Raw genomic sequence first — 23,760 nt, forward strand, 5'->3', positions numbered from 1 at the left:
GTTTCTAGTATTAATCACATGACTGAATTCTGGCCAAAAATATAAGCAGGTGCCTTAGCAGAGCTCTTGGGAGCTAGGAAAAGGCATTCCTGGGTGACAGCAATGTAAAAGGTTTCTGCTGAGCAAGCACATTTGCAGACTTCATTTCTCAGGTGCCAAAGCGTGAAGCGTCTTAGTGTCAGAGACGGGCACATCCTGTGAGCAATGTTGACATGAGCATAACACGTGGCTGCTGCGAGTTGCAGTTTTGTGCTAAAGTAAGTAATTGTACAGGAGTACAGCCACGAGGCCATTGCATGACTTATGCATTGCTTTTTAAGAATTATGTCTTGTCATTCAGTGTTTTAAACTACCCATGGACAAGGACCAGTGTTTTATAAAAGATCTAAATAAATAAATGTTCAACAAAAATGTGTATTATATTATAAGGCTTCACTTTTAGGATACATTTTGAGTTTAATTCCTACATAATATTTTCTACCCCTAAATATCACGTATTTATCAATTGTTTATTCCATCTTTAATAAGAAAAATATATCTAAAAAATATGTTTTTGTTTTTATTAATGTGTGCCCCAATTGACATACACAGCCTTGATACTGAGGGAGATAATGGCAATGTATTGCTAGCTATGACACACCCTCAGTGTTTTAACTAAGGCCCTCATTATGAGTGGCCTGGTTTTGGCCCTTGTTAAGTTCACATCCTTCCAATAGTTACTGATACTGTGGAAATTGAACCTGTAATTGAAGGGGGCAGATTTATCAGGGATTACATGTGGAACCATGAGGCTCCTCTGAGAAATGAGGAATTACAGTAGGAATTGGTAATTTAGGTCCGGTGGTGCGGGTAAACCCTCGTATTCCCCCTAGATTTTTTCTACTTTCTGCAGCGGATGTCCCCGGATGTATCGAAGCAGGGGTTGAAGCCAATGTATCACAACACATGCCCAGTCCATTATGGCTTCAGTAAGTTGTTTGGTTGACAGTCATTAAATATTCCCAAGCTATTGTACCTCATTAATGGGTGAGGTGACAGAAAATTGCCATTATCCGCATACATTCCAATATGACTTCAATAAGAGGGAGGTGCCATGAACTGGTTACTTGACAAGCTCTGCTCCAGGTGATATTAATAGTAGTTGGATGACCAAATGTGTCAATAGACATTTTCAGTCCAGCATGACTTAAGTAAGAGAGAGGTGAAGAAAATGTATCACAAGAGGGGTCCAACCCATTGTTGCTTCATACTAAGGTAGGTAAATGGAATGTACCACTATATAAACACAGCCCAGAGAGCCTTCAACTCGATGATGGGAATGGAAGATCTTGGTAAACATGCCCAACCAGTCATGGCTTCATAGAGTAGGAGGTAAACTAAGAATCCCATTAGCCATGCCACACTCATGGTTCACTCATTAAGAAGGGCTCCAAGGCAGATGCATGATGGTCTTTGGTTTGTTATAACCATTGGAAAGAATGTACTGCTCTTGGCCATCTTGAGTTCTGGTCCTCGAAATTAGGTGATGCTTTGGGGGACCGCACGTGAGATTCACATCATCTTGTATAACCGTCTTTCATACCACTTGACTGCCTGACTGCTTCATGAGGTCATAGTTTGACACTCACCTTTTTCTGCTTCTCTTTCCAGGTGGACAGGACGGAGGTCATTAAGAGTAACCTGCACCCTGTCTTCTCCAAGGTCTTTACCGTGGACTACTACTTTGAGGAGGTTCAGAAGTTGCGCTTCGAAGTGTATGACATCCATGGGCACTGCAGCATCGGCCCCCGTGATGATGATTTCCTCGGTGGGGTGGAGTGCACGCTGGGACAGGTAAACCCTCCCACCAATAACACTTTGAATTCACTTAGAAAGATATGAGTGCAAAGATAAAGTTCTCAATTGCTGCTATTATAACTCATCCCCTTAATGAACGACAACAATGAAACCCGTAACTGTTTTTCACCTTTCCACTTCTACTTGCCTTTTGTGTGCTCCCTTTCTTCAGACTCCTAGGGCCACTTTACACATATGGTGCATTTTCCATGATTGCAAAGTGTGCGTGGCGCAGTCCGCGAAAATGCATCGTATTATGGTGAATGTGCTGCCCCAGGGCAGCCCCCTAGGGAAGGTGGGAGTTCACGCTACCTGGGGGGCAGCGTATTGCTGTGAAAAACTGAAGGGCTGCCTTGAAGCTGCTCCATGTTTTCACAGTGCAGGAGGCAAACCGCCTGCACTTTGAAGGGGGATTAGAGATCCCCTTGCAGGCGGGTGCAGTCAGGGACTGCACCCGCCTGCAAGGGGCAGTCTGGGGGATTCACTGGACCACCTTTTCCCCCTCCAAAGGGCTGCAGTCAGGAGGCGCACTGACAGTAATACAGCGAAGGTGCAGAGAAAAAGGGATTCCCTCATTTGCATTAGGCAAACTCCACATGTAAATGAGGGAATGCACCCTGAAGATAGAGCTGGCTCTTTATGTGCACCAGCACCATCGATATTATAGAAGGGGCTACAAATGCGTCTGCAGCCCATTCTGTAATATGAAAGTGCCCGCTGGGTGCGCAAAGCGGGCGCAAAGGCCCGCTGAGCCCCCGGGACATTTTGTGTAAAATGACCCCTTGTTGCTTAGTCACCTACAGTCTCTGTAAATGTACAAGCAGTAGGCCACTGTAAATGACTGCAGGGCTTTACCACACATATCTGCAGCATTGCAGACAAGGAAAAGAACACCCATGCCAGAAATGTCAGACACCGCTTTCCATCAAGGTCACTTAAATCAAATCACTTTGTCTAGACCCAAACTTGTGCACAATCACAAAATATGAAACATTAGGTAAAGTCTGGATAGTTCCACAGTCTCTGCAACATTCTCTGTGTCATAGCAAGAGCATAAACCAGTGGAATTCCCTCAAAGTGACATTCTACCGCCTATGACAACAGTATAAATGGATGCAGTACTAAAAACAACACATCTTCTTTGCTAAATTTAGTCATGCACCAGTAACCACATCAATGGGGCACAAGCCTGCATGCAACTGTATCCACATCAGTGGGGAGCAAGCCTGCATGCACCTGTACCCACATCAGTGGGGAGCACGCCTGCATGCATCTGTGACCAGATCAGTGGGGAGCAAGCCTGCATGCACCTCTACCCACATCAGTGGGGAACAAGCCAGCATGCACCTGTACCCACATCAGTGGGGAGCACGCCTGTATGCATCTGTGACCACATCAGTGGGGAGCAAGCCTGCATGCACCTCTACCCACATCAGTGGGGAACAAGCCTGCATGCACCTGCACCAACATCAGTGAGGAACAGGCCTGCATGCACCTGTGCCAATTCAGTAGGGAACAAGCCTGCATGCATCGGTATCCACATCCGCAGGGAACAACCCTGCGTGCACCTGTAACCACATCAGTGGGGAGCAAGCCTGCATGCACCTGTGACCAATTCAGTGGGGAACAAGCCTGCATGCACCGGTGATCACATCAGTGGGGAACAAGCCTGCCTGAACCTGTAATGACATCATTGGGGCACAAGCCTGCATGCACCTGTAACCACATTTGTGGGGAACAAGCCTGCATGCAACTGTAACCACATAAATGGGGCACAAGCCTGCATGCACCTGAACCCACATAAGTGGGGAGCAAGCCTGCATGCACCTGTGACCACATCAGTAGGGCACAAGCCAGCATGCACCTGTACCCACATCAGTGGGGAGCAAGACTGCATGCACCTGTAACCACATGAGTGGGGAACAAGCCTGCATGCACCGGTACCCACCTCAGTGGGATGCAAGCCCACATGCTCTTTGACCACATCAATGAAGAACAGTCCTGCATGCACCTGTGACCACATCAGTGGGGAACAATCCTGCCTGCACCTGAACTCACATCAGTGGGGAACAAGCCTGCATGCACCTGTACCCACATCAGTGAGGAACAAGCCTGCATGCACCTGTACCCACATCAGTGAGGAACAAGCCTGCATGCACCTGTACCCACATCAGTGAGGAACAAGTCTGCATGCACCTGTGACCACATCAGTGGGGAACAAGCCTTCATGCACCTGTACCCACGTCAGTGGGGCACACGCTTGCATGCACCTGTAACCACATCTGTTGGGAGCAAGCCTGCATGCACCTGTAACCACATAAATGGGGCGCAAGCCTGCATGCACCTGTACCCACATCAGTGAGGAGCACGCCTGCATGCACCTGTGACCACATCAGTAGGGAGCAAGCCAGCATGCAACCATAGCCATATCAGTGGGGAGCAAGCATGCATGCACCTGTGACCACATCAGTGGGAAACAAGCCTGCATGCACCTGTGACCACATTAGTGGGGCCCAAGCCTTCATGCACCTGTAACCACATTAGTGGGGCCCAAGCCTGCACACGCTACCTCTGTAAAGGGAAAACTGCATCTAGAACACTGCAACACCGTGACTAGGTATTCCACACTGCAGAGCCATAGGGCTTGTAGCTATGATAGCAGCTTCCCGGAAGTCCCCATGGTGAACTGAAACATACCTAGGCAGGACACAGACATCTCATATTTTATTATATTTTGTGGTTAACTACATTTCCTCAAAATAAGTACATACAAAAAAGGTGCACAAATTGCTGTTGATGATTATATGGATATAAAGATATGCATTTTGATGATAGGATACAATAAATGAATCCTGCTGAAACTGTTCCTGTATGCAGCTCTATATTTAAGTAGAAAGATCTGCCGCAGTTTCAGATTTTCCAGATATTCTAAATTTATAAGATAAAATATCAATGTATGAAAAAAGGAAGTTTACCTTTTATGTCCAAAGATGGAGTGTGTGTAATCCCAAGTTATTGTGTACAACCGTATCATCATGCATCCTTGTTGGTCGGGTGCTACAATGTGCGGACTCAAATCAATGTCTGAAAATTGGAGGTGGATCAATAGGGAAAACCATATGCAAACCACATCCCACTCTCAAGTGGGGAGGTTTGTGAACTCACAATATTTATACTAATAAACAATTGGACTGAAAACAAAACTTCCTTAAATAATAACAAATATCTTTAGAAATTATAATGCACCAGTATTGATGTCACTGATAATTTCAATATTTAGGTGAAATGAAATGTCACTGTTATGTCATTAATGCAGTTTGTAGTGGCATATATCACATCATGTGATGAATGAGGTCATGAGAAGGTCAGTCTGGGGCACGTTATGGTTTCATGATGGGTTGTAAGATATGATTAGCGTAGCGGACTGTCACTGTTCAATCTAAGGGTTTTTAGGTTTTGTTTTGGGACCATAACATGGCTGTCACTGTGTTTTCTGTGATTATCCAAGTATTTCCTGAGAGAATGTGATATTGGTAGAACTACCTGAACCGTACCATTGCCTAACTGTGGCTTCCATCTTTTGTTGTAAGGAATATTAGCAAAAGGACCCCATGTCAAGCTCCCACCACCTGAATATAATGGGGTTGGATGGTGACCAGGGTCTGCTGCCCACAGTCTTCATTTCTTTCTGTGTTTATGTCCATTCCCCACTGCACACCCCCTTTAGACATGCATGGTGGAGGTTGAAGAAAAGGACGGACCCTTAATTAGGCCTGCGTCCAACACCCTTCTGTCTAACTCCTTCCAAGCATGGCTTCCTGACATATGCTGTGGGGCTGGACAATGGGCTTGACCTGTAGCCAGTCCCTGTGCCCTCACACCAGTGCCTCATAGTAGTTGGAAGCAGGGCCTGACCTTTTTTTTCAAATTCAGAAATTTCTTGAAACCATTGAGCCAAGCTTCTGAATTATTATTTATTTGTCAGGTCGGTTTGTATGAAAATGATTTTAGAATTGTTCCCCAATCATTTGCATGCTCCTTTCTCCATTCCACTCTCTTTGTCCTTTAAGCTGGTGCCTTATATTTGTATTCACTTTTATTTATGTGTTAGTGAAATTGTGTATTCACAGAAACTTACAGGCTTAAGAAAATGGCATCTATTTCAGAATTCAAAATGGCAGTTTTGTGCTCTTCATTGTGATTTGCATTTCACTAATGTATTCTCCTTCAAATGCGTTTTTCTGTTTTTTGAGCTATGGCTTTATTCCTCTGGGTACCTCTCTACCCATATTGTGGCTGAGAAGTGGCCATAGTGCCTCTCCTTTTCTCTCTGACAATTATTTTGCCTGGTGCGAAGCTCGTGGGTTTAAGGTGAATTCCCAAATTGAAAGGTGGCACAAAAAATATTTCAAGCCCTTCATAACCCCATCATAGTTTATGAAAAATTCGAATGTTATTGACAGAATTTGTGTCTTTCATGCTTGCTGGTTTGACTGCCAATATATCTCTAAAATGTAACCATTTTAAGCCTGAATAACACCATGTTTAAATGCAAATATCTCAAAACTACTGAGTGGGTTTACATTACAAAAAGGAAGGTTGCCGAGTGAAGTTCTACTTTAATGTCGGGATTGGCGTAAAACCATTTGGCAATTTTGTTATAGCTGAGAACATTTCCTATTGAAGGAAAAATTGAAAATGTATCATTAATTTTATTCAAACCTAACGTTTTGTCCCGGCACTGATGAGTATGAAACTTAGCATGCCAAAAGCGTACCAGGTAGGCTGGGCAAGAGAGAGATATTGTGCAAACTAATCATATATATTATATATATAAATATATATTTACAGATTAGATAGCTAGATAGCTAGATAGCTAGATAGACAGATAGACAGATAGATAGATAGATAGATAGATAGATAGATAGATAGATAGATAGATAGATAGATAGATAGATAGATAGATAGATAGACAGATAGATAGATATGAAAACAACATATTCCAGCAATAATCGGCTCACCTCCTTCAGCTTAGGTGCTGGGAAGGCAAGTGACGAGCCTGTTGTAAATATTTCAAAAATACTGAATCCAGAAAGAACACCCGCACTCCAGAGAGCAGCTGCCAGTGAAGTTTATTTCTTGCAATGAGTTTCGGCAAAAATGGGAGTAGACAACAAAACAAAACACAACAAATATACAACAAAAGCAGACTTAGGGCCTCATTACAATGTCGGGGGGAGTTTCCTCCGCCCGACATCGTCTCGGTCGCACTCCTATACTTTACAATAGGAGCATGCATTCTGGCTGGAATGCGTGCTCCTATTGTAAAATACAAGGTGCAGTTCATCCCTGCACCCCGTGGCAGGCAATTCAAGGTGCCTGCCACAAGGTGCAGGCATCAACAGGCTCGGCCTCCAAGCGGAGGCCGCACACTCAAGGGAGCCCTGGTGGGGTCACCCAAAGTCACGATCCGACAGCCTTTCTGTGTCAGAAAGGCCAGCACAGAAAGGCTGTGTAAACCTGACCCCATAAACCCCCGGTGGAAAGAGCCTCCCTCGGGATTACTTGCCGCATGCCGACTGGTAGACGGGCTCTCTGAGCCCGTCGGAAGGACGTCGGAATGACCATTTTCAATCCTTTCTGACCGACTCCGACGTAATGGGTCGATTGGAGATGAATCCGACCGGCATATTGCGATGCGGTCGGAACAGCTCTGACCAACTGTCATAGCCGTTTCTTACTGCATCGTAATTAGGCCCTTAATTGTTCAATGTGTTTGTTTGTAATTTTTCTAACAAAATTCACTTTGCAATAATCCTTTTCTTACTTTACAGTAGAACATATCGATACATGATTTGCACTTTATATATTACTAAAACAAATGTAAAATAAATTAATCAAGGGTGGGAATCAACCAATGCGTTCATAATCATAGAAATAGGGATATTTTTCATACATCCTTATGTTCTCAATTCAGCACCATCTTGGAGTTACTATGAATGATCCCCATTTTCTAATCTATTTAATAGTACATCCAAATGAATAACTTTACTCTGAACAGACTATTCCCCAAATCTATCTTATTCCAAATAATTTCACAGTGTTAAGTCTGCTTAAAGTGATAAGTGCAATCATAAGATGAGAAAGATAGTGTGTAAGAAATTGGGTTGCTGGTTGAGGGGGTTGAAATCCTACCTACAAAAAGAAACTCCAAATTAACCCATGCTCAACCCCCTGGTAACTTCGCACAGAACAGGCAGGCTTACCTTAGAGGCAATGTGTAAAATATTTGTGCAAACATTAACACAGTGACAACAAACCACAAAAGGACCTGCACCAATTTAGGACAATAGAGGAATGTTTAATAAATAAAACAAGACCAAAATGACAAAAATCCAATCAGTAGAACCAGAGATAGGCAGGTTTTAAGATTTCAGTGAAAATGGAAACAAAACGCACAAGGCGCCAACTGTGGATATCTCTTCACTTTGGACCGGGACAAAGTCACAATTTCAGGTAGACCGCGATGGACCATGGGTCGGCTACAGGGACCCCATTAGGCCTGTAGAACAAGAGTACATTAGGTCCCGGTTGCGGATTGTTGCCAGGATGCGTACGGTACTGTGAAGGTCCTGCATCGTTGTTGTGGATCCCGTTGATGAGTTCTTGCAATGTGAACGCTGCCGTCAAGGATGCATCATGCAGTAGAGGCGATGCATCAGCTCCGGTGAGCTGTGAGGCTGTGATGCGATAACCTGTGTCGTCGTCGAGGCTGTAGTCGAAAACGGATTTGTGATGCAAGGGGTACACCAGGAAAGGTTCACACAGGTGGCGGTTCAGATGTGGACTGCGAGGTCGATACAGAGTCCTTGCAATGGGAGAATCCTCACAGCAGAAGTGATGTGTTGGGAGAATCCTCACAGTAGAGGTGATGTGTTGAATCTGCTCATGGTTGAGCCGCAGAGCAGAGGAGATGTGTCATTTCGGCTGGATCCACAAATGGGCTGGCAGAGCACCTTCAGACCCATTTCCAAGGGTCCAGGACTTGGCAGGGTAGAACTCACGGATGGCAGAGTCCAGGTGCCGAGTTCAAGGTTGTTGGAGCCTTCTGTCCCTGAGGCTTCGTCAGGAGGCCAGCCCACTAGCACTTGGAGTCACTTTGGGGTCCTGGGTTCAACAGATGCAGGTCAAGCCCTTCTCACCCATGCAGGAGGGTAGTAGGCAGAAGGTCAGCACACCAGGGTAGCAGTTCCTTCGGGGCAGCAGTCCAGCAGAGTGGTAGTCCCTTCAGCAGCACAGCAGTCCTTCTTCCAAGTACATTATCGACAGGCACAGAAGTGTACTAAAGAGGTGGTGTCTGAGGTCCAATATTTATACCTGGTGCCCTTCCTCTGGAAGGTGGGAGAAGCGTGTAGAAATGTTCTTTAAAGTGTACAGGCTTCCAGTCTTCCCTAGCTCCAAACTAACTACACAGGCTATACAGCCCTTCGTGTGTGTAGGCAGATCACAGCCTACTGAAGTGTAAGTTGGGCTGTCCCCAGCTCTCCCCTTCCATCCTGCCAGGAATGGCCCATCCAGGCACACTGAAACTCTCTGTTCTATGTGGCTGTCTAGGAGGAATACACAAAGCCCAACTGTCAGCTACACCCAGCCATGTGACCCAGAGACAGGCTACAGGCACCAAATGGCTATGGCAGGAATTTGCCAACTTTCAAAAAGTGAAACAACAACCTGAATGCCAATATTGATGTTAATTTACTTTTTTATTTTTCATTTAGGTGCATTTTAACCACTTGATGAAACCTAGAAACGTCTGTTTAAATATCTTTTGTTTATTTTAATAAATTTAATATTTTGAAAAAAGTTTTCATTACATACACAGTACATTTTTACACATCATTTATTGTAAAACACCACAGGTAAAAGTCGCGCTCAACAAAAAATGTTGTAATCAGCATAGAAAACGCATTCTGCACAAAGATATAAGTTGCGAATTGCGGGACTCGGCACTTAAAGTGCCGTAAGAGCAGAAAAAATGCTGGCTGCATTTAGCCATAAACGTTCTCATTTTCAAGGCACAAGCCACACTAAACGGAAACGGTGCATTTGGCACAGAAAATTCGACAGTAGCAATGCATATATACAACCAATTTTGACTAAAATGCCTACGTTTTTGCGTTCATCTTAATACCTAGTCGCACAACGAAGAATACACAAGGAAGCTCTGGTTTTTGCAGCAGATTAGACTCCAAAACAAAGAGGTACATTGAGCAACTCACGTATTTCATAAAGTGAAACACTCCATAATGGGATATACAATTTACATTTGGTAATTTAACAACAAGTAGATTCGAAGCTATTACACTTGGATATCTTTCTCAGACTTTTCATTAATATTCATAAAGAAGAAGTAAAAACGACAGTCCACAGGCGTCAATTTGGAAAAATATCACTGATGTTGAGGGTAAGCTGTGACAAAGAGAAGGGCATTATGCTAGATCGACCAAGATAAAATACAATGCTAACCAGTGGCCCTTTTGTCTCTTTAAGCGACTTCAATATCTTTCAAAAGAACTTGGAACAACCACAGGATACACCGCTCTATGAAAAAAGAAGTAAGTTGGCTGGACCAGTAATTTAGTCAGTTGTACTAAAAGATACCCAGGGGACATAAACGGTCGTAAAACTGAAGAGTCTTGTTCTTTTCTTTCTTATTTCGCCCCCCCCCTTCTTCCCCCCCTTTTTGACGATATTAGAACTCTTCAAAGACCACAGTGGAGAAAGGGTCCTGATTAAATTCGAATAGAAGAGATCGGCTGATCTCCGAAAAATAGGTAAAGTATTAGAGATTCTGAATTTGGTGAAAGGAGGTGCATCAATAAGATTTTAAGAACTAGTCCTAAGGTTAACTTTAGTTTAATTTCTATTTTTGGTTTACAGGTATTTTGGTACTGAGGAGAACCCTAATGACTAAATATTGGTTTTGAAACACGTCAACCTTGGTATATCCCAATAAGTGCATCCAGCATAGAAAGAAAGTATCCCCTGTTGTTTCTGAATAGATCACGAGTAGTAAGATTGAATACATCAAAGTCTTGAAACAATTGTAAACTAAAAGCACTGTTTGGGACATGCCTAAAATATTTGGTTGCAAAAAAAAGTTTAAATAAGAGTGTACAACCTAATAGGGCATATGTGTGTTGTCTTTTTTAGGTCTCGCCTGACCAGCGCTTTAGCGCTGCTCTGGCGAGACTTATAGTAAGCGAGTTTTGGAAGTGCAAACAGTGGCTTTTCAGGCCTCCAAATACAGTGCATGTGCGCCGTCCGGGCGCGCGCACCATTTGGAGGCCTGAAAGCACTCGTTTGCTTTCACTTTCGCCGTGATGTGATCGCGATCGCGATCACTTTCAGCGCACCATTTGGCAGCCTGCGTGCCCGCCCCCACTCCCCCCTCCCACTCCCACTTCGTCAGCTTCAGTGCGCGCTTGTTTTGCATTACGCCACTGTTGTTTGCACAGTACAGCAAACATGACTCTGGAGCAGCAACCGCAGTCCAACAGGCTGTTAGGGACTTGGCTTTATTATATCATAACAAAGCGTTTTTACGACTCTCCTAATACAGTATGCACCTCCCATCACTTCCTCCATAGGAGGATAATTCGATGTCTACTCCCGGTGTCCCACATACGAAGATTAACATCAGTATGTGCATTTCGCTACATCAGGGGACCAAGTTGCCACATCTGACATCTGACACCTTGATGGATGGTTCTTCTGTTTTTAGAAAAAAAAAAAAATTGCAGTTTTATATCGCACGAACTCGACCCCAAAGTATTGGAGGGCTTTACATGAGCAGCAGTTACGTTACACAATGACTCATTAATTGTTTTGTTAGAGCCCATGCCCAGACTCGAACTTGGCTCCCTCCCTCTGAAGACGGCAGCTCTGGACATTACGCCAGAAAAGCTCCACAAATGCCCCTCTCCTGACTCCGGGGCTTTTCTCGCCGGGCTGGACACCGCCCTGGGAGGGCAGTCTGCAGAGCTTATATCCTACAGCAGGCATGGTTTATCAGAAGACCCTGATAATTGGCAGTAATACACTCACTCGGCGACGAGCTGCCACCCGCAGCTTCTCTACCCCGTAGTCCCCTTTGAACTCCCAGATTTACATATTGAAGGTCTCATTAGCATCGGTTCACAGAACATTAGCAGGCAAATCTTCGCTTCACCCGCTGGGGGTACACTTGAGTTTCTTAATCAAGGCTAGATTACATCTCCTCTGTCCCAGACTTTCAAACTACGGCCACACAGCTCTGAGGCGAAGAGGTGGGAGGGACTACGAGGAAGAGTAAACATTTACTTTATCAAGACCTTAGGTACTACCTTCGCTTTACAGTTCGCTACATTATATAAAAGAGCAGTAAGTAGGAGGCCTGTATGTTGGCTTCGGCGATATTTGTTTTCTGAAATACGTTCTTTCGAGATCGCTTCAAAATGTATGCCTTGGTACTTTGCAGAAGAGGTAATTGAAATATCCGCCACGTAGCAAACTTACTGACACATCTACATTGAGAGAAGGAGGTTGTGAGAATTATTTTCCATTGTAAAACGAAAACATTGACTGGAAAAAATGAAACCTTTCTGCGAAGCTTCCTGGCTGCATTTTTGAAAAACAAGCATTGGCATAGCTAATAGGTCTTGCCTTTGGGACCTTATGAGTGTTAAGCAGGGCTTTAAGTGGGATGAAAAAACTGGGGGTCTCTCAAAGGGGAGTAGCCAATGTAATTAAGGGCGTGACTTAAGATAACAAGCATTTGCAATGCAATAGGTCTCGCAGTTACACGAGTTAAAGCTATTGGCATTGTAGATGACAATGCCAATAGGCATTGTTATTTGCAATGTCTATAACTCAAACTCGCGTAAATGCGAGACCTAATGCATTGCAAATGCTTGTTTTTAATTTTTGTCTTTGAATTTGTCCAATTTGTCAGTCATTCATTGTTATATGTTGTTAATGATCATTTGTTGTGTGTTCAATTGACATCTTGAAAAATATTGTCGTATATGAATTGTTTTGTGTAAAATTTGGATGTGATGTTTTACAATAAATTATGTGTAAAAGTTACCGTGTATGTAAAAAAGCATCAAAATGAAAAAGTTTTTCAAAATATGAAATTTATTAAAATAAACAAAAGATATTTAAACAGACATTTCTATGTTGCATTAAGTGGTTAAAATGCGCCTAACTGGAAAATAAAAAAGTAAATTAAAATCAGTATTGGCATTAAGGTTTTTGTTTCATGTTGATTGGGCTCAGCCTTACTGATAAGAGCCAAAACCCTATTTTGTTAGCAAGTTTCAAAAAGTGGCATTTTCAAAATTGTAATTCAAAATCTGACTTTGTCATAAGAGAGGATTTTTCATTACAATTCCAAAGAATCCATACATGAAGTGCTTACCTATTCCCATTTGGATGTTACACCTTATTAAATGTAATGAGGTAACTCTAATGATGTCCTATAGGAGAAGTAGACCTTGTGATAATGAACAATGAATTTAAGAGTTTTCACTATTAGGATATGTAAAACTTAACAGTGCATGTGCAACTCTTTAAATACACTGTACCCTGCCCTCTGTGCTGTCCAGGGCATACCCTAGGAGTGACATATGTATTAAAAAGGAAGGTTTGAGCCTGGTAAAAAGATTTATTTTGCCAGGTTGAAACCACAGATTAAAACTGCACACACAGGCTGCAATGGCAGACCTGAGACAAGTTTTAAAGTGCTTCTTAAGTGGGTAGCACAATTAATGTTTCAAAGGGCTACTTAAGTGGGTGGCACAATCAGTGCTTCAGGCCCACAAATAGCATTACATTTACAGGCCCTGGGTACATGTAGAACCACTGTACTAAGGACTTACAAGCAAATTAACGATGCCATTTGGGGATAAGCTAATGTGACCGAGTTTTAGGGGGTGAGCACATGCACTTTAGAACTGGTTAGCACTGGTAAAGTGTGTAGAGTCCTAAGGCCAGTAAAAACAAGATCAGCAAAAATAAGGGGAGGAAGGCAAAACCCTGAGGCTGAGAGGTCTAACACAGTGTAATAAAAAAGGTGCATACATACAAAGTGCAGTGCATAAAAGTACATGTGCAAAGTGTCATTTCTGAACAGATAAGTAATTTTAACATCCAATCACAGTTATATATAATTATTTACCCAATGTTACTCCAACCATGAAAGCAGTCCAATTATTAGGTATGTCATGGGGATTAGTCTGTTCAGCGTAAAGTTATACATTTATATAATAACTATATATATCCATGTGTGTGTGTGTGTGTGTGTGTATATATATATATATACACACACACATATATATATATAAATATGTGAATATATATATTTATATGTACACACATATATTTCAACCACAAATCCTTACATTCACTGACCCTCCATGGGCCCTCCCGCTGCTGGCGTGCAGTGTTGACATGAGATACCCAATAAAAATCCACTGTCCATAAATACAAATACCATAACATAATATAACATATATATATATATATAAATGTGTGAGGGCGTGCTCACGTTATATCTGTTTCTCCAACAAAAGATCACGCACTCATAGAGAAATGCCGTAACCAGAATTTATTGGCCACAAAACAGAAAAAGAAAATGTAGGCAAACGCGCTTCGACGCATGGCCTTTGTCAATGTCACAGAGGCTGGTGCCTTTTAGTCATTTAAATACATACATAGCTGTGATTGGGCGACAGTATTAATTCATCAACAGAGATGACACACTTTAAAAAATCAACATCAGTGACATATAGTGGGTAAACTGACAGCCATCTTATACTCTAATGGTTAACCTACAACATCAAGCTATTTCATAAAAAAAAAAATGCATTTCATATACAACACATGATACAATATGAGCCACGATAGGCTTATTATTTTTAAAATCATTGATAATACACTACTTGTGCACTAGCATAGTACAACCGTAATCAATTGCATCCCACTACATTCATTAAATCCGTGGTTGCCATCTTGTAATAGGCAAAATACCATTTGTCTGTACACTTTACCAAAATGTTGTAAATCTCGTTAGTGCATCCCATAGATATTTCAGCATAAAATAACTGTTGTTCCTGTCTTATTCTCATTTATTTAAAATATGCAATTCGGGTTGTAGTATCGGCAGAAAGCCAAATTATGTGGCCCTTAAGAATGACACTTCGATAGTTATTAAACCGCTGGATAACAGGGGGAATATTGTGTTGCAGACCAAGGAGCAATATTTAAGAGAGGCTCTGAGACAATTCAGGGACAGGACCTGCAATCAACCAATCACAAGGGAGCAATATATACAAAGTATAAACATTTTCTATGATTTACTTGACAGATGGAGAGATCAGGGAGTTGATCAGCCACACATTCCAACTTTTTACTGCTTACTGAAATTTTGCAAGAATGCTTTAGATCCACCAGGGCATCCAATAGTATCATCCAATGGGAGCCTTCTGGAAAATGCCTCAATTGTTGTTGATTTATTTTTGTTTCCCTCTGTCAAAGATTTAAGTTTGTATGTGAAGGACACTATGGATTTTATGAGAATTACTGAGGGCATCCAATGGGAGGCACCAAAGGCAAGCCCATCTGCGCCCGTCCGGGCCTCGACCGTGCCTAGCGCTAGGAACCTTGGACCTCCTCACTCCCACTAGTACTTCTCTGCTGATCTTCAAGCCTTAGACCCCGGACACAACAACAACTGCTGCCTTGCTTCACCCCACTTTGCAGTGGGACCCTTCTCCTGCCTCTGCTGCCATTTCACTGCGATCCCAACATCAATCACTGCCACAGCAACCCATGCCACACCAGCACCAGAAGTCAAGACCCCACCAATACAACTCACCTGCCTCCTGCTCCCCGCCGGATCGTTATACAAACACACCACCAATACAAAATGAAAACATTGCGACCGCACCAACAGACCCGGAAGTGGTATTGCTATTGTACACAACGAATCGATCACCTGCACCATCTCCAACGATGAAATCACACCAATCATGGAACATATGAACTTCCAGCTCGACATAGACAATAACACCACTTTCAAGGACACCTTCGCATACAGACCGCCAGGACTGCGAACCAACCTCAGCAACGCCATCGCTGACTTCATCACCCCGCTCGCCATTGAATCCAAACACCACATCTTCCTGGGAGACCTCAACTTCCACCTGGATGACACAACCGACACCAGCGCCACCAGTCTCCTGAAAGGATAGACAACATCGGACTCAAGCAGCTAGTCACAGACCCCACACACAAAGTGGGACACAAGCTGAACCCCATCTTTACGTCCAGAAACAGAATCAAATACCAACACAGCTCGGAACTCACCTGGTTGGACCAATTCATTGTACATTTCGCCATCGCCAGACCTGCCCACCCCCCTTACGGACACAGTGCCCCCTTTTGCAGCTGGTCAAAAGTCACCCTGCAACAAAAGATTGACGCCCTCTGCACTACACAGCCCAAAGACACCATCAACGTTAACCAGGCAGTACAGAACTTCAACGACTGGATCACCAGCGCCACTGACCAAGTTGCCCCCACCAGACCAGCCAAAACACACAGACCCTCCAAACAAGCCAGCTGGTACACCCTTGAACTCTGCACACCAAAAAGCAGGTGCAAACAACTTGAAAGAAGATGGCGCACTAGCAGGGATCTCACAGACAGAGCCACACTCAAAGCAGCCATTAACAACTACCACCGATAGATCAAAGATGCAAAAAAAGAGGGCTCAACTTGCCGGATCAACACGAGTGCCAACCAAACCCAGGAATTCTCACCATTGTCAAGTAGTTCACCTGTTCACAAATGTTATCCCCGCATCACAGGAATTCTGCAATGCCCTCGCTGACCACTTCCACAACAAGATAGCTACCATCTATAAAGACTTCAACCCCCAACCCTCTTCGGCCACCGATTTACCACCTCTGCTGACCACCCACTCGCCGCATGGGAACAACTCACTACTCCGTACACTGCCACTCTGTTGAACACTATCCATTCAGGAGCACCCACCGACCCCTGCCCCACCGAATATTCAACCTCGGAAAAGACAAAACTAGCCACCATGTCACCACCATCCTCAGCACCTCGATAACCATGGCCACCTTCCCTGGCATGTGGAAACACGCTGAGGTCGGATGACTCCTCAAGAAATTATCGGCAGACCCCAGTGAGCGCCAGAACTACCGGCCTATTTCGCTACTCCCGTTCCCTACCAAAGTTCTGGAGAAGGTCATCAACCTCCAACTCACAAAATACCAGAAGAAGAAAAAACTACTGAACTCCTCACAATCAGGCTTCAGAACCAACCACAGCACTGAGACAGCTCTGATCGCCGCAACGAATGACATCCGCACCCTACTCGACAGAGGAGAATCTGCAACCCTGATCCTTCTCGACCTCTCTGCAGCTTTTGACACTGTCTCCCACCACATACTCATCGAATGACTACACCAGGTCGGCATCACAGATGACGCACTCAGATGGATTGCATCCTTCCTCAAGAGATGCACACAGAGCCTGACTACCACCTTTCACATTGCAAGCCAAGCACAACATATGTGGCATACCCCGGGGCTCTCCTTTCAGCTCAAAAACTTTCGATCGTCTACATGTCACCACTTGCAGACATCGTCAGATCGCACAACATTAACATCATCTCCTATGCTGATGACACCCAGCTCATCCTATCGCTCTCAGCCAACGACACCATGTCAAAGACTAACTTCCACAACTGCATGAAAAGTGTCTCTGCCTGGAAGAGGGATTACTGCCTGAGGCTAAATATGGACAAGACGGAAGTCCTCATCTTTGGCAAACACATCGCCCCCTGGGATGACTCCTGGTGGCCTGCAGAACTCGGACCCACCCTTTCTTAAAGACCACACCAGCAAACTCGGCATCATCCTCAACAGCGAACTATCCATGAAATGACAAGTCAACGCCATTGCCTCAGCCTGATTCCTCATGCTCTGAATGGTCTGCAAGATCTTCAAGTGGCTACCCATCAGCACCAGGAAGACCGTAACACAGGCCCTCATCACCAGTTGACTAGACTACGGCAACACATTCTATGGAGGCACCACCTCCAATCTTCATGCAAAGACTCCAATCAGTCCAGAATACAGCGGCAAGACTGATCCTCAACCTGCCTGCCCAAGAGAACCCACATCACTCAGTACCTGAAGGATCTCCACTGGCTTCCAAGTCGGAAGAGATGCCACTTCAAGCTGTTGACACATGCCTACAAACCCCTCCAAGACCTAGGACTTCCCTACCTGAACCACCGCCTGTATTTCCACCGACCACGTAGGGAACTTATGCTCCGCACACCTCTAAGAGACACCTGGCATAACCCGCAGCCGCACCAGAGGAAGATACTTCTCCCATCTAGGTGCAAAAGCCTGGAACACCCTCCCTCTCCATCTCCACACTGCTCCCTCTCTCACTAACTTCATTAAGGGGCTCAAGGCCAGGTTTTTTTACTGAGCCCAGCAGCAAGTGCCTGGATGCTCTCATGGGTGACAAGCAGCGCTATACAAATCCCTCTTGATTGATTGATTGACTGAATAGTGTCTATCCAACTTCTATAAAGTCCTTGTTTGTTCCAATACTCTTTTCTTTACTTGGTGCATGGAACTACCCACATATTGTTTCCCACATGGGCACACCAGAATATAAATAACATAATCCGTAGTACAGGTGAGAAACATATTAATACATTTTCCCTCTCCAAGAGCTGTTACAATTGCAATTCTATTCTTGCTGAATCTGCTGGCTTTGTAATTCCTGCACCTTACAAATCCTCTCCTCTGTACAATAGCTGCTTCAGGTTTACTCACTATATAGTTTTTACTCAATCTGTCCCTCAAAGAGGGACCCTTCCAAAATGTAATCTTGGGACATTTGTATCAATATCACTGAGAACTGGGTCAGTCTGTAAAACTGACCAATGTTTTCTAAATATCATAAGGATATCATTTGCCCCTGTATTGGAAGTGGTAATAAATCTTATCTCAATTCTTTCTCTCTGTTCCTTTCTATGATTCACAAGTAGCTCTTACCACTTAATCTTGCTAACTTTGGATTTTGCCTGATCTAATACCTTCTTAGAGTATCCTCTTTCCCTGAACCTAGGTATCATTATCTGTTGTTCCTATTTAAAGAGTCCTTGCATACGGGCAATTGAGGATATTTGGTTATTATACTGCTCTAGTGCAGAGTTTATCTATTGGTTACAATCACGGTGCCTGTTGATAATTGCAGTTTTCATGTCATCTCTTGAGCAAGGCATAAAGTCATTTCTCTTTCCATTGCTTATGAGTGTTTTTACTTTGACAATGGAAAACAAGAGCTTATCTTTACAATGATAATACCCATGTCCATTCTTGTCCACATTGCTGTTCATTTTTAATTTTGCAGTTTACCATGTTTCACACTTTTCTTAAATATATATACATACACATAATATATATAAAAGAGAGACAACGAGAGGTTACATATGATGTTATGCTGTGCTATGTGTAATTATGTTATGTCATGTTATGTTATTAATATTTCTAGAGTGCAACAGTTGCCTCAAGGGTGTCTTGGTAATCAGTATGAGGAATCCAACCAACCAGGTGGATTAAAGAATATCATTGTAAACCAGTATTTGTAGTGCTTCCCTAAAATATAGATGATTCTGACTGGTCCTTAACTGAGAAGGTAGCAAGTTTAATTTCTTTAGCTGTGGCAAAAATACCCCCAACCCCAAGCTGTGCCAAATAAAACAAAATGTCAGGAGGCAAAAAGTCTAACGTGCACTTAATTCAAAAACAAGCCAGCAGCCAAGCAAAATAACAAGCGACAACTGTCATTTAAATGGACCAGAGCATCTGCTCAAAATCCAGTTGGAGCATATAGTGCTAATTTCTATTCAATTTTGGAAAGTTGTTATACACTTTATTCCCCCTAAAAATTCATTGAAACATGTGATAGAAACTGCTATTTCAATTAAACTAACTAATAAACAGGAGGCAGGATCTTCTCAAGGGTCAAAATGTGAGGAGTCCTTGAGGTGAAGATACAGGTACATAAGCATATTGCTGAATTCACGGCTTTCTTCAAATCATACTATAGATTGGCAGTATTCAGAGCGAGACTATGATTTACTGTGAGATGCAGAAAATATGCAAAAATGCAACTCTAAATAAAAAGACTTCTGGGTCTAAGAGAGCCATGACACATAGCATGCATGTTAAGGCTACCAAACACCAGGTTAATATAAGAATGACCTGTTCGTTTTATTGGCTTGAAGTCAGACATATTTTAACGGCTTTCTTTCTATCTTTAATGCATGATTGAACCTAGTTCAGCACTAGACCTTGTATTCCATACTCATGTAATCTGATATTTACAATGTCATGAGAAATCATATCAAAGATCCAACAAAGTCAATGCTTCTCTGCCACCCTGATCCATAATCTGGCGGATATTACCAACCAGGGAAATCAAAGCTGTTTTGGTATTGTGCATAGATCTGAAGCCGATTGTGTTGGACCTAGGGATGCATTGGTCATCGGTAAGGCAGTAATTTGTCTTTGCTGTCTTTTTCTACTATTTTTTGTACTATTAGCAATTGAGAGTTGAGCCGATATTTAATCATTGTCTACAGATCAGCAGTTGGCTTTTTCAGAAAAGGATTAACAATCGCCTGTTTCAGGCAAACGGCTGTAAATTCGACACCCTGTTGGATTGGAAGCCAATGAAGTTGCCTGATGCTACTAGAGATGGAGTGGTAATTAGGAATGTTAAGCAACACTCGCGCTGTGGCATTCTGTAGAGACGGAAGTTTTACTACCTGGTACTTGTCAATGCCCAAAAACAGCGCATTGCCATAATCTATTTCTGAGAGAATTGGTGAGGATATTACCATTTTTCTTAGATCCTGGGGAACGAAAGGTAGAATCTTATACAGGATCTTCAAAATGAAAAACATGAGGAGGTTAGGAGGTTGATCTTCTCTGTAAAGTTTATCTGGTCGTCGAACATCACTCCCAAGTTCCTGGTCTTGGCAGATGGGAGGGGGCAGCTACCTGCCTCAGTTGGCCACCATGCTTGATTCCATATGGGTGGACCTTTTCCAAACTCCAAGACCTCGGTTTTATCTGTCTTCAGTTTCAGAAAATTCAGATTTATCCATCCCATAATGCACTTCAGACAGTTAAGGAAACTGCCAGCCGTGATTTCAACACTCGAAGAGATAGATATAACTATCTGAGTGTCATCAGCGTAAGTGACCAGCGAGAAACCATGCACTCTGATTAGCTTGGCCAGAGTGGTGACGTAGATGTTAAATAAGGTTGCCGATAGTGCTGAACCTTGTGGCACCCCGCATGGGAGGCAAAATCTATCTGATTTAAAATTGTCCCAGCACACCCTCTGCTTCCTTGATGTGAGAAAAGAGAAAAGAGAAGAGTTGGGTTAGAGCAGTCTGTTTAATACCTATTGCCTTCAGCTGCCACGTTAGCACCGAATGGTCAACGCTGTCAAAAGCTGCTGATAGGTCAAGTAGGATAAGGACGGTTCTCCCCCCCCCCCCCCCCCAATCCAACTGTTTTCGAATCTCCTCTGTGGCCATGATCAGAGCAGATTCTATGGAGTGAAGTGGCTTGAAACCATATTGGGTGGAGTCTAAGAGCTAATTGGAATCTAGATAGCAAGTTAGTTCTTTATTGACCAATATTTCTAAGATTTTGGCAAGCGGTAGACAGGATATCGTTTTTTACTTCGGTGGGGTCTAAAGAGGATTTCTTCAGAATAGGCCTAATATAAGCTTTCATCCATGACAAGGGGAAAATCCCAGAACTGATCACATTATTTAGGAGGTCGGTATAATCTCAAAGGAGCAAATAGTCTTGTCCACCTGGAGAAGCTACTTTTAACCAAAGCTAACAAATGTAACCTATTTGTGATAAAAAAATGTATAGTTAGTATACCTAATTTTTAGGTTTTGTTCATAAATCAATGGGTTTGTAAACTTAGAACTAATATTATCCCCTGTGGGTTTCTACCATATGTGACTCTTTTTTTACACCTAATACTTGATCTCCCAGATAGATTAAATAGCACAGTTATCTGTTCATGGGAGGGCCAAATGATTTTAAAGATAAAATATTGGAAAGTAGTGAAAAGACACAAGAAAGGGTGTGAACAGGCCTGTAAGTGGGGAAATCCACTATTCATGGGAGCCCCAGAGAGGCACAGCCATCAATGATATCAGCAGCATTATTTGGATCCGAACAATCGATCCTCAATTAAAAATCCATAGGTCGTAGTAAATTGGCTGAAGATTCGAACAGACCCGGGGTGCACAAACTGATGACCCAATGTGATCTGTATAAAATAACTGGAGTCTAAATGGTTGAGGGAGAAACTACTATCTTGCCTTAGCCATTTGGTGCCTGCAGCCTGTCTCTGGGCCACATGACTGGGTTTAGCTTTACTGTTGGGCTTTGTGTATTCCTTCTAGGCAGCCGCATAGAATGGGAAGATTAGGTGTGACTGGATGGGCAATCACTGGCAGAATGGTAGGGAGGAGCTGGGCCCAACCCAGCTTGCACTTGCATAGGCTGTGTCCTGCCTCCCTTCAAAGGGCTACATACCCCCTATAGTTAGTCTGGGGCCAGTGCCAGGAAGGCAGGGCATCTGTCTATTTCAAAGGCATCCCTTAAGATACTTCTACCCCACTTCAAAGGCACAACTGGGTATAAATATTGGACCTCAGACACCAACTCTTTAGTACAGTTCTGGACCTGTAGGTACTGTACCAGGAAGAAGGACTGCTGTGCTGATGAAATGACTGTCACTCTGCTGGACTGCTGCTTTGAAGGAACTGCTGCACTGCTGTGCTGACATGTGGCCTGCTGCCCTCTTGCCTGGAAGGAGGAACTGGACCTGCAACATCATCTTGAACCCAGGACCCCATAGTGACTCCAAGGGCAAGTCTGTTTGCCTACTGATATGAGCCTCAGGGACATAAAAGCTTCCACAATATCCTGAACCAGCCCTTGGACCAGGCTGCTGTGAGCTCCTGACCCCCAAGTGGTACCCCCTCAGGTTCTGGACCCTTGGGTGGCTCAGGGAGCTTAAATCAAGATTTTGGGCTGTTCAAAACTGTGAACAGGCCCGTTCGCATGAGACGGCTCCTCGAATTGAGAATCAACATGAACTGCCACCAGCCTGACTTTTCACATTATAGCATCGACTGCTTGTGGGGGACCGCCAATGTGAAACATCAGCTCACCTTTCCTTGATGCCTCTGCGTGCTATACCAACAGCCTCCCTCAGTGCTCTCCTTATTCCTCGCGGCCCTATCCACCCCGAACGGGACTCTTGGCACAAACCCGAGAAGGTAAACTTCAGCGGGACTAATCTAGGGACTGTTGCCAACCTGTGCTCCATCACAGTCGGCCTGAACTTGTGACTTTGACTCCGTCCAGCGTGACCAGATAGCCGTGGTTGGTGCTTTATGCCTCTAGGTGCTGGTTAAAACTTTAATCTTTAAAACTTTATAACTCTGGTTCTCATGATTGGATTTGATCAAATTTAGCTCTATTTACTAACCTGGTGTTGGATACTTTATGTGTGCTGTTTTCACTGTGTTACTGTTTGAAAGGATGCACAAATACGTTATACATTGCCTCTAAGTTAAGCCTGAGTGCTCTGTGCCAAGCTACCAGGGGATTAAGCACAGGTTTATTTGGGGCTTGCTTTTGCCTTAATCTGACAAGGGTTGTGATTACAGCTTGACTAGGGCTCTCTCCCTAGTCAACCAGTAGCCCAATTTCTTACATT

General features: G+C 43.5%; 1 protein-coding gene across 1 annotated transcript in view; it reads left to right on the forward strand.

The window, feature by feature from the left end:
- Positions 1-23,760, forward strand: part of LOC146780101 (copine-7-like) — a 657,204-nt gene that overhangs the window by 320,346 nt on the left and 313,098 nt on the right. The window contains exon 3 of the mRNA XM_085636916.1: positions 1,651-1,833. Coding sequence (XP_085493042.1) covers positions 1,651-1,833 — 183 coding nt within the window. The remainder of the gene's footprint in view (positions 1-1,650; positions 1,834-23,760) is intronic.

Source organism: Triturus cristatus, chromosome 12 (assembly GCF_964204655.1).
Source record: "Triturus cristatus chromosome 12, aTriCri1.1, whole genome shotgun sequence".
Classification (NCBI taxonomy): domain Eukaryota; kingdom Metazoa; phylum Chordata; class Amphibia; order Caudata; family Salamandridae; genus Triturus; species Triturus cristatus.